Consider the following 15,634-nt stretch of genomic DNA (forward strand, 5'->3'; position numbering starts at 1 on the left):
TAACTCAGCCGTGCAGAATGCTGCAGTGGAATTCATTTTTTACAGCACTATATGGTTGCACCTCTCTTGTGGGCCATGATCACCTTGAAGAGCTGCCCATAAAACTTCCTGGCCTGAGTAGTGAAATTGGAGTGTTTTGCCGGCTGCGTGAGCTCACTGACGGGCCAACACAGATCAGTAATAATTATCTGTTGTTTCCCCTGTGATTGACAGCTTTGTACAACATTCCTGGAGAACCTCAGCCGGTGTTTAGGAAATGTTGGGCTCTTCTGATGCAAGCACTAGAGAAGCACTAAGCACCCCAGGGCTCACCAGTGAGGTGTCCGTGCCCAGGCTTTGGCTGTGCTACAGAGCCTATGTGGGCAATGCCCCCTCAGTAAGCACAGAATGAGTTTGACTGCTGGTGTATCCCCTCCCCAACAACAGCGGCTAGGTCAGTAGAAGCCAATATGTTGGCATATTTATGTCTACTCTGGGGGCTCTGTCAGCATCAGGCCTGCTGCCGGAGAGGAAGGGGACAGCCACTCCATGCCCCAGCTATTTAAAAGGGCCCAGGACTCTGGGCTGCCACCAGTACTACCTCAGCGGCCAGAGCCCAGGACACTTGAAATCACTGCTGGAGTCCACACGGCACAGTGCAGAGGCCCCAGATCTGAGCTGCCTCACCTTGCCTAGGGTCCAGCCAAGTCTGCTGCCAGTGCTGGTCAGGAGCTGTCAGCCAGGGGTGCAGTGTTTGCACATCTCCTACTGACCAGAATTATACCAGTGTATGTCTGAAGTGAGACCAGGCTGCACAGTGACTAAGACCTGGCATCCACCGAACAATTAGATCGACCTAGCTATGTCACTCAGGGCTGAGACAGATTGCATACTGTGGGCCTGTTCTGTGCTAAAAGGTCAGCTTGACTCCCCTACATTGCTCAAGGGTGTGCAAAATCCCCATGCGTGAATAATGTAAGGGGACTGTTAGCCCCTTACCAAAAACTCCCACAGATTTTTAGTTCGCCAGCTCCCAGTATCAAAAGGGGAAGGGTCCGTGAGAAATCAGGGCCCTGAGACTCAGACCCCAGAGACAATGGAAAGCAGCCAACACTCCAGCTCGGCCTGATTGATAGGTTTGACAGGCCAGTGAGGATAGTAAGAGGCCAGGCCCCGTCCTCTGTGTGAGCTGGGATTGTTCTGGGTGTGTCTGAGCAAGAAGAGAGAGCTAAGAGGAGCAAGCTGTGTGGAGAGGCAGTCCTGCAGCAACAGAGCCAGGCACATACAGCTCAAGGAGCGCAGGCCCTGTGTTGAGCAGCAGACTGGCAGTGATCAGGGAGACAAAGGGGACAGAGAAGCAACACAAGGAGCTGGAGACTGGCAAAGCAGCACAGCCTGCAGCTGGGTGTGGTGAGCAGCTGGGACCAGCAAAGTGGGGGGAGAGGCTCTGGGTAGGGAGACACCACCTGCCAAGAGGCCCTGCAGGCCAGACCGGGAGAGGGGTCCTGCCACCTACAGCCTGAGGCCATGTGCTCACGGCCAGAGCAAGCGTGTCCAGCCTGCAGCCCCCCTGCAGCACAGCGGAACCTTTAAGGAAGAGACTGTGAACTGTCCTTACACTCTGCAGACGGCTGTTTTGATGTCCCCATGCTGCAGAGCAGGAGTGTGTGTTCTCATTTAACCATTCTCATTTTTTTTCTTATTCTTTTCTCTTTAATCAGTTGATGTTTAATAAATTGTATTTGCTTTGAACTTTATGAAATGATCACTGGGCCAAGAAAGCCTCCAGTGTAAAGAGAGCACCTCGGAGTGGGGACATCCTAACTCCTGCCCCTAGTGACTACAAGGTCGGGGATTAAGCCCCAGGAAACCTGGGCCCAGCCTTGTTGGGGTTTCCAGGACTCTGCTACTCAGGAGAGTGGAAGGGGAGCCCTCAGGATCAGGGAGCCGTGGGGTAAAGGAAGTGGGAGCGGGGACTCAGATCCTTTTGTTGGTCCATTTCACCGTGGTGTATAGAAGCCAGGAAAGTTCCCCACAATAGTGGGACCATTCCCCCGCTTACAACAACATAGTTCATAGAATCATAGGAGACAAGGGTTGGAAGAGACCTCAGGAGGCCCCCTAGGCAAACCCCCTGCTCAAAGCAGGATCAGCTCACACTAAATCTATCCTAATCCCTGATGAATTCTGCCATCAACCCAGTCTGGAGGAGGTGGTTATGTACATAGATGGAGAGCCTCTTCCGCTGACGTAGGGCATGTCTGTGCTATGGCACTCCTGGTAGCACAGATACAGGATCAGTGATAGACGACAGCGTCTTAGCAAATGCAAATCCTGTGGCATAGATTGTAAACTCTGAGGCTACGTCTACACTGGCATGAATTTCCGAAAATGCTTTTAACGGAAAAGTTTTCCGTTAAAAGCATTTTTGGAAAAGCGCATCTAGATTGTCAGGATGCTTTTCCGCCAAAGCACTTTTTGCGGAAAAGCGTCCGTGGCCAATCTAGACGCGGTTTTCCGCAAAAAAGCCCCGATCGCCTTTTTCACGATCGGGGCTTTTTTGCGGAAAACAGTACTATGCTGTCTACACTGGCCCTTTTGCGCAAAAGTCTTTTGGAAAAAGACTTTTGCCCGAACGGGAGCAGCATAGTTTTTCTGGAAAAGCACTGATGATTTTACATGAAATCGTCAGTGCTTTTCCGGAAATTCAAGCGGCCAGTGTAGACAGCTGGCAAGTTTTTCTGCAAAAGCAGATGATTTTTGTGGAAAAACTTGCCAGTCTAGACACAGCCTGAGATGGCAGCTGTCTTTATTCCAGGCGTGAGTGCATAGCACCGAGCAACGTGGGGCCCTGCTCCCCAGTCTATCAGGGTGATCTGATTGTGGGCTGGGAGACATTTTGCTGATGTTGACCATCTGCAGAAACCACCCCCGCAGCTCACTGTGTCCACAGTTCTGTTCCCAGCCAATGGGAGCTGTGGGAAGCAGTAGTCATCACTTCCATCATAAGTGTTGCCTAGATTCTGCTCCCTGAACTCCCTCCTACCCCCACCCTCTGCCCCACCCCAGAGCCAGTACCTCCTCCCAGACTCCAATCACTTTCCCCAGCTCAGAACCTCTACCTCAGACAGCACCCTGAACCCCTCCCTCATCTCAACCCCTGCCCCAGTCCTGAGCCCCCTCCTGCACCCAAACTCCTTCCTGCAGTCCACACCCTGCATCCCAACCCCTGCCCCAGCCCAGAGCCTGCACCCTGAAACGCTCATTTCTGGCCGCATCCCAAGCCTGCACCCACAGTCCAGAGTCCATACCCCATCCCACATGCCAACTCCCTGTCCCCGCCCAGAACCACCTCCTCTATTCTGAACTCCTCAGCTCCACCCCCTCAGACTGGAGCCCCTTTCCTCACCCTGAAACCCTCCCTCCTGCACCCAATCACCTGTCCCGGCCTAATGAAAGTGAGTGAGGGGGCAGGAGAGCGTGACTGGGGTGGTGTGTGTGGAATGACTGGGGAGCGGGGAGCTGGAAAAAAGAGGCAGGACCTTGGAGAAGGAGTGGGGCGGGGTGGTGCAAGGGTGTTCAATTTTGTGCCCATGGAAAGTTGGCAACCCTGGCAGTATCATTAAATCAAATCTACTTTACAGAGATATCCCTGTGTCCCTCGCTGCTGGCTTGCACCCAGTGCGCGCACAGCTCCCACTGCCCAGACCTGAGGCCACGCAGCCAGCAGTGTGACTGGACCACTTGCTTGGAGAAGCAGAGTGTCCTGCTCTCACATGAAACGTGGGCAGCCTAATCAGTCACCCTGTTCCTGTGTCGACAGGTCTGTGTATGTTTGGGGAGAGCAGAGAACATTTGTGTTTTGGGTTCACACTGGTTGTGTTTCCACAACACTCTGTGTCTTTAACATGAAGTCAGACTTGGAATCCTGAAATGGGAAGTTCATCTCTGTGAAAACTCTGCAGATCCAGTTGAAGCTGCAGAAACGGTTTCTTCTTGCTAGAATTAGTCTACAAGCTATACAGATTTTTTTTAATGCCACTTCTCAGATTACTCATCTCCTCACCCCTCCTCACCCTTTATCATGTTGGCAAAATTATTTTGGGGAGTTAAATCCAGGATTAGCCAAATACTCATCTATGTTCAGAGGCGAGACTGAAGTAGGGTAGAGTTTTATCTCACCTCCATACAAAACACATTTGGACACATCTCTCAACTCTATCTAGAAATACTAGGTCAGCTTCTCAGCTGATATCAAGCACCCCGGTTACCCTAAGGTAATGAAACTTCACCAGCAAAGGAGCAAGACCAGTATTCTAGCCTACACAGGTTTATTATCATAGTACCTGATCATCTTCCATTGGTTCTTTAAACATCTGTCGTGCTTGCCCTCTCATCCTCTCCCCTTGAGGGAGAAGTGTTTTGTTTGGGATTTTTTGAAAATATATACATCTATTCCTATGTATCAGAGGAGACAGGTCAAAGAAATGCACCTATCCTTTAGCGTGGGAAGGGGTGAGATTTGTGATGGTGTTTTGTTCCTGTGGGAGTTCATTACAGAGTTTGGGACCAGTGCTTCAGAAATATGCTATAGATAAGTCCTCTCCAAGCATGAACTCTTCCCTAATAGCCGTACTACTATTTCAAATATTAGAAATTACTCTCTTTGTAAATCAGACCCCTGGCTCCTCATAAGTTACCTGAAATGTTCATTAATCTCTTTAAAAAATAGTCCTGTTATTAGGTCACTCTGTGCCACTTGTTCTTGCACCTCACTTGTGCTGAAATCCAAACTCAGGAAACAAACAAGTTATGTTGGGAAGCAATAAAAAGGAAGCTGTTCTGTCTAGATGAGAATATATTCGTTGGCAGCTTGAATAAGTGATGGGCAAGAACAGCCCTAAATGACAGCTAAATGGCAAAATCCAAGTCATGTAGTCAATATGGCCCAGTGTGCTCCAACACAGCATAGCACAATAGCGTCTTGATGCAACACATGCATATTGCATGGGTACCGTGTGTAAATATAAGGCGCTAGTTGATTTCTAACTTTTGAACATCAGAATCAGCATCCTTGTACCTGGGTTTGATCCTTCCTTTCTGAGCTGGAAGGGATCATGTTGCCAGCTCATCAAAATGAGGCCAAAAGATACTGTCAGGTGCCTACCTCCACTTAGTGAAGTTCTATAATTAGCAAACCACTGCCTGAGTGTTTATGCCATGTTTTATGTGTTGTATAATCAGAGCTCTTGGTACAATCCACCTGATGCTCACTACAAGCAGTGGAAGAGGACAGGCTGTGCCATGAAGGAGGAAATCCCTCCAAATACACGGATGGTGGTGGTTATAGACACAGATGATCCCAGCCCTTTAAAATACCTGCAGCGTGAGTTCCATTGCATAATACTGAGCTCTTGACTTAGAGGAAAATAAGACTCCTTACTGCAGGACAGGAAAAATCTTAAAGGGCCAGGACTGTAGTTAGATTTTTAGTTACGAGACTCTTTCCTCTTTCTGTTCCGGGTTTGTCTCCTTTGTGCCACCTGTGGTGCTGAACATACCAGGGATAGCGCTTTCTACCCCAGGGTATGTCTACACTACCCCCCTAGTTTGAACTAGGGGGGGTAATGTAGTCATACGGAGTTGCAAATGAAGCCCGGGATTTGAATTTCCCGGACTTCATTTGCATAAAGCCCCGGCCGGCGCCATTTTTAAATGCCGGCTAGTTCGGACTGCGTGCCGCGCGGCTACATGCGACACGAACTAGCTAGTTCGGATTAGGCTTCCTAATCGTGTGTACAGCTAGTTCGGATTAGGAAGCCTAATCCGAACTAGCTAGTTCGTGCTGCGTGTAGCCGCGCAGCACACAGTCCGAACTAGCCGGCATTTAAAAATGGTGCCAGCTGGCTTTATGCAAATGAAGCCCGGGAAATTCAAATCCTGGGCTTCATTTCCTACTCCGTATGACTACATTACCCCCCCTACTTCGAACTAGGGGGGTAGTGTAGACATACCCCCACTGAGTCCAAGGGCAAGCTAATGGATGGTCTGTAATACAGCTGGTAACAGAGGAAAACCAGCAGCAAAATGGTGAATGTGAAACAAACTTGGGATAACTGACACAAAACTGTGAGAGAGGGGCAGTGGATAGCATCTCACCCTGGTGTTTTGGAGTCTGGGGGGGAGGTCCAGGGTCACCTGTGAAGAGAGGTTCCGTGGCTCCTGGCTTACGGATGCTCATCTTGCCTCCCTGTCAACTTTGGCCTTACGCCCCATGGAAGCAGAGCTGCTTTCTTCATGCAGATCAGCCTCGTTCCTTGGCAGAGCATCCTCTCTTTCTGACTGTATAGTTGAAACGGTATCAAGGGAATGGATTTCCACTGGGCTAGGAGCAGAAGAAGGTTCAGTTCCATTCTTAGACAAGAAGAAGTCCAGTGTGTTTATTGCTGGTTTTGTATGTTTATTTTAACCATTTACCACAAAAAATTGGATCAACTGGAAAAATATGTTTATAAACTTACACGTGCGGACAGGAAAAAAGTCCCTGCCCTGAGTTTTATAAAGGTATTTAGGCATTGACAGGCTCAAGTCTCATTTCCTAAAGGGATATAACTACTTAGGAGTCAATACTATGTTAACAATGGATGGGATTTAGACTCTGACATGCCTAAATTCCTTTTGAAAATGAGTTTAGGCTCCTAAATCCTTTAGGCACAACAATACTTAATACCTTTCAGACTCTGGGTCTGAGCTGAGACTGGAGTTTAGAGCAGTAGTAGATGCATGGTATATCTCAGGAGCTGGCCCATAACTAGGATAATACATTATCAGCCATCTTTTCTGTGCTCTCCATGTCTTGTTCTACACCCCTCAAAGCCAATCTTTGAAGAAATTCAGCACGAAAGCTATTGCTCTTAGAGTGCACACAAAAGCAGAAATGTTTTTGCAGCAATTACATATTTGCATGTACAAATGAAAATGATCTCCGCAGTCTCTTGCACGAGCTCCTTACGTTCTGAGATCTGATAACGAATTAACAGCTTGAGCAAGCCTCAGTGATTCTTCACCCGGTTTAGCTTCACTCAGTGGGAGTTCATGTGGACACCACTCTGGCTATGAAGAGCACTTTGTAAGATTCTTTAATGTCTCCTTTTAAGGTCAGTATAGCTGCCACCATCAAAGGGTGATCTGGCTACAAAGAAAGAATATGGAAGTATGAGCAGTCCTCTTTGTCTGGCATCTAGAGCCAAAAGCCTCATCAGATTTTGTAAATTAAGCTTTTTAATATCTTGACATTAATAGATGTGCCAGTTATGGTTATAAAGAATCTCTCTTAATAACTCTGTTAGCCTAATGAAAGCTGGGACTAACAGTGATAGCCCTTCCCTAGTGGGGGACGTGGCCCCATTAGGTTTCAGTCATGACAATGTGCTGGGTGTGGTTGTGCAGTATTGTGGGTATGGGAAGGAAATGGAGATCCTTTATCTCTGAGTTGTGTAACAACCAGCTTCGGTCACCAGGAAATCCTGGATCTATCTCAGGGCCTTTCACCATGACCTCGAGTGCCTTCTGCACAGAATGACGGCTGCCTTCTAATTTTGGAAGAGGCCAGTCATCCTGCCACATCCCACAGCGATTGCTGCAGAGAGAGGGGAAACTGAGAAAAGGAATAAGCAACATATGAAGACGAGGCCTGGAGGAAAATCTCATCTTATAGGGACAGTGTCTCTTGAACATGCACCTAGGTCCTGTACAAGGAACCAAGGCAAACCCCGCTACATACAGTGGGCAGCAGAACAAATGCAAATAAATAGTGAGCACCACAAGAATTAACAAAAATTAACAAGCTTTGTTTGCAGCAAGGGAGATTTAGGTTGGATATTACAGAAAAAATGGCTAACTTTAAGGATAATTAAACACTCTAGTACAGCTATCTAGGGAGGTTTTACAGTCCCAGTCACTGGAAGGTTTTAAAAATGGGTTGGACAAACAGCTGTCAGCGATGGCAGAGTTATACTCGGTCCTGCTGCAGCATGGAGGAATGGAGGAATTGGCCTCTTGATGTCCCTTCTAGCCCTGTATATTTATGATTCCATAAAAGACACAGGAATCCAGGGCTACCACAGCCTGGGTGTTGCACCATCATGTGTTTAAATTTGTCCGTGATTTCACATGATCGAGACAACGGAAAATCTTTTCTGTGTTGAAATGCAGTGAGAGAGAGAGAGAGAGAGAGAGAGAGAGAGCTTATCAAGTGACTCTTCCCCTAAGCAATCTGACTTTCAGGACATGGTCACGGGCTGGCTCTGGGCCTCGCAGAAGGGGCAGGATATTGGGTGGAAGGGTGGGGTTGGGGTCTACACAGAGAGAAAATGTGAAAGAGACTCTGCGTGAGAGAGACAGACCTGGTGACACAGATTGTGTGGCAGTGTGTGTGACAGTGACTGTGGGTAGCACAGAGACAGTGTTGCACAGACTGTGTGTGTGTGACAGTGACACAGAGGGTACATCTACACTGCAACGCTATTTCCGGATACCAGAGTATCCTGAAATAGCTATCCCGCATCTTCACAGCAAGCCCATTATTTCAGGCTCGCTATTCCGACGCCCCTGTAAACCTCATTCTACCAGGAGTAAGGGATGTTTTGGAATAGCGCTTTATTTAGAAATTTGGCGCTGTGTAGACCGTTCTAAATGACAAAATAAGCTATTTTGAAATAGCATCAAAATAAGATATGCAATTTGTGTAGCTGAAATTGCATACCTTTTTTTGAGTTACAGTGCAGTGTAGACGAGCATATATGCTGGCTGCTGCTGGGTAAGTTTCTCCTCTGAGTAACTTACCATCCACTTTTCTGATGGGAGCAGCTTTGCTGTGTGTCCCCCTCTCCCTGACCCCTGATGTGCAGAGATGTGGTACAGAGGCAGTCCCTGGCGTCTGCTCTCTAACTACTAGACTATGCCCTTTGTCCTATGTTCATACAAATCAGACACTAAGTTTATCAGGTCCATTGTTAGAACTTGTCCAAAGTGAGCTGCACTGATGATGACTGAAAGACTTGCTTCTGAGCTGGTGCTAAAAGCAAGTGAGAATGTGCTGTGTACCCTGCAGTCATTTCAACAACAAACGCTCAGGAAATGTTAACATACATCAAAGTCAGCAGGTGGCACCCAGGAAACACTGATGGATTTTATTTGACCACGATCAACCGTTCCTTTAACAGGCTCAATGGTAAATCCCTTCTGCTGAAGGAGTGGTAGGTTATCCAAACTGAACTCTACGTTCTGCAGCAATGACAAGCACAGTTAGTGAAATAGAACATGCGCTGTTAGCCAACTCTGCTTCTGGGTACAAAACACCTGTGCTTACAGGCTACATCACCCAACCTACAGAACTGCATCTCCTACCTGCCAAACCTCTTGTGCTTTTGCTCCTGAGACATGAAAACAAGCAGTGAATTTAATATGCTTGGTTTTAATGAAACACACTCTGGCCAAAAGGGGAGCATCTAGGGATTTTTCATGAAATTAACTTTTTCTCTTGAAGTCTCATTTGTGGAGACCACAGTCAGTTTCATCACTCAAGAAACAAACACTGAATCCTGCAGTTCAAAAGGTTGTTTTTATAAATAGTTGCCTATAGTAGTTGCTCTGCCCCAAGCTTCCTGGAATCAGCCTGATCAGTTTCAACAGCTGCTGAATCTGGAGTCTGGGACAGAACAGCTGGGGCGCTGCCCGGTAGGTTCTCACAGGACCAACCCGGCAGCACCCCAGCTGCTCTATCCAAGGCGTCCCGCAACAAAAGCCTGGTCTGCTGGGGGGGGCACACTAGCTGCGCCCCCTCCCCCCCAGCAGACCAGGGAGACCCGAGCAAAGCCGCACAGGCGGAGGGACCCCACTGCCCGTGCGGCTTTGCTCCTGTCTCCCTGGGGTGCTGGGGGGATTCCCCCCCAGCAGACCAGGGAGACCGAGCAAAGCCGCACAGGCGGAGGGACCCCGCCGCCTGTGTGGCTTTGCTCCTGTCTCCCTGGTCTGCTGGGGGGGGGGGTCCAGCAAAGCCGCTGGACCCCCCAGCAGACCAGGGACACCCGAGCAAAGCCGCTGCCTGGGCGGCTTTGCTCCTGGGCAAACGAGCACAGCCGCCCAGGCGGCGGCTTTGCTCGGGTGTCCCTGGTCTGCTGGGGGGGGTCCAGCGGCTTTGCTGGACCCCCCCCAGCAGACCAGGGAGACCGGGAGAAGCTTTTCTCGCCCCGGAGGACACGGGTGGCGACCTGCCGCCCGTGAGCTCCGGGGCAAGAAAAGCCCCGTTCGTAAGTGCGGAACTGACATAAGTCGGGGACTGCCTGTATTTAAAATTCAGGGAGAACTGTATTCAACTAATTCCATTATCCTCGTCTAATATCCTCCTGCTAATTCCTCATTTCCCCTTGCAAAATGAACCTTTATCCTTTCAAACAATACTAATGCTTTTATAATATGGTGCTAGGCTAAGTGGCGATCCTAAAACTCTTTTAAAATGGGATCTCTTGCCGGCACTGAATTCTTGATGAGAGCAGCTGGTATCTCTTTGCAAGCGCAGACTCAATTCCTGAGCTGAGTTGCACATAAGTGGATTTTTCAGTTTGTTTACCTTCTTTGATACAAACTGAGCTGTCCGTATAGCCCCGATTTTCAGCTCCCTTACTGCCGGAGTCCCAGAGGTCTCTGCCTGGATGTACTCCAGGCTCAGGAGGATGGACTTTGCTGATTCTTCCTGCTCTAAACAGATATGGCTCAAGTTAACTTTACAACAGCCAGTGAATGTGGGTCCCAAGTCAGTCATAAATGACTTGATCAGTTGGTGCATATATGTGAGAATTTCATAAGCATTTTAAAGTAAACCTTCACTTGACATTTACAGAGACGCATCTAAAATATGTCCCCCCATACTGAATTTTTCTGCCATTTTTATATTGAGAGTCAATCCCCTTCCATAATATTCTGCCCTTCTTTGGCATTTGACTCTGGTACCTGTATGCTAGAGGAGCTACCTCCTGTGAACTTATTTCACTACAAGCTGTGACAGACAAATCTATGTTGATATCACTCACCTATATTAGAATAAAAATAGAAAAGGCAGATTGTTACCTCCTTTTACTGCATCTTCAGACATAGGTGATGTCACAGCCAAAGACTCTATGGGTACATCCAAGGGATCCCCACCTTCCACAAACATCATATGGTTTCTCGCAGCACCCTTCAGCCAGATCACACGAGCTATTTCCTAGGTAGGATGAGAATTCTGAAGATGCAGGTTACTGCCCAGGTGTTAATGTTATAGTAATCTCGACACAACTGTGCTAGCTGACAAGAAACGAGCGTATAATCTATCTCAGTTGTTAGCAGGCACTTTGGCAACTCAGCTTAGTCTCCCCTTTACGTATGCAGTTAACGCATGATTGAAGAGACCTTTGTTGTCTTCATTCTGTGATCAGCAGCTGACTTGGTGAGGGATGTGTATTTTTCCTAGCCTTTCATTCTGTGGCAAAGTGTCTCCCGTCTATACTTACTGGATGATTGATGCTCCAGAGGTTGATCTTCTGGAGATCAACTTAGCAGGTCTAGCATAGACCCCTAAATTGAACGCTGAGGGCACCTCCTGTTGGTGTCCAGTACTCCTTCTTTTGTGAGAAGTAAGGGAAGCCACTAGGAGCGTGTGTTGCCATCAGCCTCCCACAGTGTAGACATCACCAAGGCCTGGATTAAGGTAAGATGTGTACCTTAAGCTGACCTTCCTGTTCTGGTATGGACCAGGCCTCCAACACAGGCAAAATTTACCTGGTATCACGACACACGTGAGCCTGGGCCAAGTTTCAGGTACTCAACATTGATTTCATGGTTTTGAGCATGGAAACCATGCACAGCTCATTTAATTTTGGCTGAGTTTTCTGGCTTTATTCCTACCTGAAACTGGGAATGCAAACTTACCTGAAATGTTGTCTCCTGTTTACTTGCAGTACTGGTAGCAGCCACTAGGTGGCACCGCTCGCTAACTATTGGCTAGCCTCCCTTGGAAGCAGGGGAATATCCCCTGATGCTGCCCATCTGTGCTCTCTGATTCTAGTTTCTCTTTAAGCTCAGCCCCTGCTCCACAGATGGACCACTTCTTCCCCATGCAGAGTAACAACAGAGCTGCTTCACAGTAGCCAGAGCAGCCTCTGTGTATGAAGGGCTTTTGGGGCTTGGGCTCCGCAGGAATAGATCATTATCTCACTGGGAACCTATGTGAGTTGTGCTCAACAATTCACAAGGGTATGTGCTGCCTCCCCACAATTTGCCCAGCAGTAAATTGGGCTTATGTGGGGAAACAAAGGATTGTGTTCCAAGTTACTGTCACTGTGAATTAATAACGGAATGCAAATATTTCCATTCCTGGTAGAATCCCAGTGCCCATGCTGATAAATTCCACGTGAGTTCGATGGCAGCCTTCAAATTAACAATCTGGGTACCCTGAGATTGCCCTACCTTGCCAAAGAGAACAACCTTGAGGCAGTCACAATAATACAAACTTTCGTGGTCCGGACTGAAGGTAACAGTGAAATCCTGATACTTCCCAGGCTCAATTACGCCCTCTACTGGAAATACACTGAACACACTTAAACCACTGTAGTTCTGTGTACCTGGAAGAGCAAAAACCAGAAATATGAGGATCATGGAGAGCTCCGTTCTCACTTCCTTTTTGTCCCGGTGGCAAAGGAGTAAAATCCCTGAAGCATGTTTATGCAGCAAACTTGGAAATCTGGGTACTAGCTTAGCTGGAACCACATATGAGATTTTTCAAAATACCCATTTCCCAGAGGAATTGGAGAAGCACCATTAAACCATTTTTACTTTCTAGTATTAATTATACCTAGATTGATTTTGCTTCTTGATGGGTAATATGCTGAGTTGATTTAACCAGAGCTCAACAATAGAGCCTTCATACTTGGGAATCTTCTTTTTGGCTATGTGAACGTTTACCAATCAGGAATTAATAGTTACCACATTTGGTATTAGTGAAGCAAATTATGTCCTTAGTGACAATTTTCTGACCCCCACTCCATAAGGCTTTAGTAGAGCTGACTGGATCAAACACAGGGCAGATTTTGGCTCCTATTATGCACTTTATTAGTGAGATGAAAAACGATTTACCAACAGAGTCTGTCCTTCCTGGGGAAGATGTGATGAAGAAGGGAAGTCTCTGCTGCTCTTGTTCCCTTGTTAGTGAGAGTGATGCTAGTTTGATGGAGTATTGCAGGGGCAGAGTGGAAGTGTTCTGTATCTGGAAGGAGTCATTGATACAATAGCATTTTAATTTTCAAAACTGATTAAAAACCCTGTAAGATGTGTATTGTGGAAATGGGCTGAAGTTATTTTTATTGCATGCCCAGGCACCGTACATGGTGCATATGGGTTACTGTTATCCATAGTGCATGCTCCCTGCTAGGACAACACAGGGCTTTTTCCACTTAGAACATAAGAATGGCCATACAGGGTCAGACCAAAGATCCATCTAGCCCAGTACCCTGTCTGCTGACAGTGGCCAATTCCAGGTGCCTCAAAGGGAGGGATCACAACAGGTAATCCTCATGTGATCCCTCCCGTCACCCACTTCCAGGGCAACAGAGGCTATGGACACTATTCCTACCCATCCTGGCTAATAGCCATTGATGGACCTAACCTCCAGGAATCTATCTAGCTCACTCTTGGAACCTGAGCTGCTTCCCATCAATGCTTTGTGGTAACTGCACAGTGAAAGATTTTATAGATGGACAGTTTGCTTCTATTTCCTGGCCTGTTCACCAGATTGGGGATTAGCAGTGTGGAAACTGACAGCAGACAGTCTCTAGCAGGGTACATCCCCCAACCCACAGATGCAGGAAGCTGCAAAGGAAAGCAACTGGGAGGGAAGGGCAAGTAACTCTGATGATGATTACGGTGGTGTTGGGGGGAACTTATCCTTGTGTATACATACTGGATAAAACCAGGGAGAAGAGCATTTAAGGGGTGCTTTTTTAAGGTGCAATAAGACCCTCATCCCTCCCTAGTGCCTCTGTAGGCAGAATTCCCACAAGCACACTGAGTCAGCTCAGCATGTCTACCAGTAGAAGTACCATTTGCCCGTAACACACTCAACTACCAGTTTGTCCTGGGAGTTCATCTCAGGCTTAAAAACAAAAATGTTTAATGATGCAACCTACTGCTCAGTTTAACTTCCTGTTGGGCGATTCTCTTACACGGTTCTGACCCACCGCTAATCAGGTCTTTCAACTCGACAAAAGGGCGTTTTCTGTGATGCCAGGATTTACCTTGAACGTGGAAGAGACCTTCTCTTTGGCTATGACGTATCCCATATTGAGCACTTCTCCGTCCACAGAACAAGCAATTGATGGTGCCACTCCTTGGCCAACAATACTGAGGGTCAAGGTGGCTTTTATGCTCCGGATGTCCAGAGTTTCAAAGAACTGAAAAGAAGGATGTTCAGACTGGTCACCTGTAACAGGCACTTGCTTTAGTTTTTCAAGGTATGCTACAAAGCCAGGGCTAAATGCCAGACGAGTGCTGTGCATAGGCACCTGGAAGAGGGGATGGACGGGGAATGCCCCAGTCCTAGCTCCTTGCAGTCACATCCCAGGTCTCTGTGTGGAAGTATCCATGGAGGGGATAGTTCCAGGGCTTGGGGACCATTGGATTGCTGTGGGCATGCCCATTGACTCTGGCATTCTGCTTGTGCTGGGATTAGGGGCGGGGCTGTGGTTGGATTTGAGGACACTTACACAGCAAGCCAGAATTTAGCCCTATCCTTGTCTAGAAATCTTACAAGAAGAGGGGCTGGATGTTCAAAGGTGCTAGGCTCCTAACTTCCTGGGAAGTCAGTGGTAGTAAGGAGGCTAAATAGAAGTTTGGAGACTTGCTCTTTCTGAGTGTCCAGCCCTGGCTCTATAATTTACCCTCCTAGGGATAATGATCTCACTGTGACCAATGTACTAAAGAATACTATGTATCTGACTGACCATTACTAGAACAGTGTTAAAATGCTGTCACTGTTCTATTAAAGGGACAGACTCCTACAGCGCCACACATATTTCCAACAGACACTAGAGAGCCCACTACTTGTGTCTTTAAATTTCACTGGTGTGCATTGTGCTGTCCATTAACTGTCTACTTTCTCCACTCCAGAAGTGGCTGCATTTCAAAGGGGTTGTCTGTGTAGTTTGGAAAGCCTTCCGAGATACTTTGCTAGGAAAGACACTGCATAAATGAATGTAATTCTCCATGGAATGAATATCAAAATTAGGTCCTAATGAGTCCATTTTTTCTCAGAACTCCTTCAGCATGAACATCCTTTATTTTGTTAGTTTTGCACCAGCTCTGACATTATTTTAAAAGCATATTTTGGGGGCAAATATAATTGATTCTTAAATGCTTCAGATTGCTTATAATTATTATTGATGTGTGTCTCAGTTTGTAAAATATCTTCATGTATATGTATGAATGTATATATTTACTTACCACTTTACTCTCATTTGGACAAAAAGAAATGAAGAGAAACTGGTTTTCCCCTGGCTCAACAGTACCAACTGGACTGACCAATAGGAAGGGCCCATTGGGATTTAGGATGGAGAATCCTAGCTGA

General features: G+C 47.3%; 1 protein-coding gene across 8 annotated transcripts in view; it reads right to left on the bottom strand.

Moving 5' to 3' along the window:
• Positions 1-6,418: 6,418 nt before the first annotated feature.
• CFAP74 (cilia and flagella associated protein 74) overlaps positions 6,419-15,634 on the bottom strand; it is a 121,340-nt gene continuing 112,124 nt past the window's right edge. For 7 of the 8 annotated variants that reach the window (XM_075906898.1, XM_075906897.1, XM_006119221.4 and 4 more), the window contains 8 exons: positions 15,511-15,630; positions 14,307-14,462; positions 13,150-13,279; positions 12,484-12,638; positions 11,107-11,242; positions 10,610-10,737; positions 9,130-9,264; positions 6,419-7,171 (listed from right to left, as the gene is read on the bottom strand). In XM_075906898.1, coding sequence (XP_075763013.1) covers positions 7,073-7,171; positions 9,130-9,264; positions 10,610-10,737; positions 11,107-11,242; positions 12,484-12,638; positions 13,150-13,279; positions 14,307-14,462; positions 15,511-15,630 — 1,059 coding nt within the window. In that variant the 3' untranslated portion in view covers positions 6,419-7,072. The remainder of the gene's footprint in view (positions 7,172-9,129; positions 9,265-10,609; positions 10,738-11,106; positions 11,243-12,483; positions 12,639-13,149; positions 13,280-14,306; positions 14,463-15,510; positions 15,631-15,634) is intronic. The other variant, XR_012897383.1, reaches the window with a different exon arrangement.

Source organism: Pelodiscus sinensis, chromosome 23, assembly GCF_049634645.1.
Source record: "Pelodiscus sinensis isolate JC-2024 chromosome 23, ASM4963464v1, whole genome shotgun sequence".
NCBI lineage: Eukaryota > Metazoa > Chordata > Testudines > Trionychidae > Pelodiscus > Pelodiscus sinensis.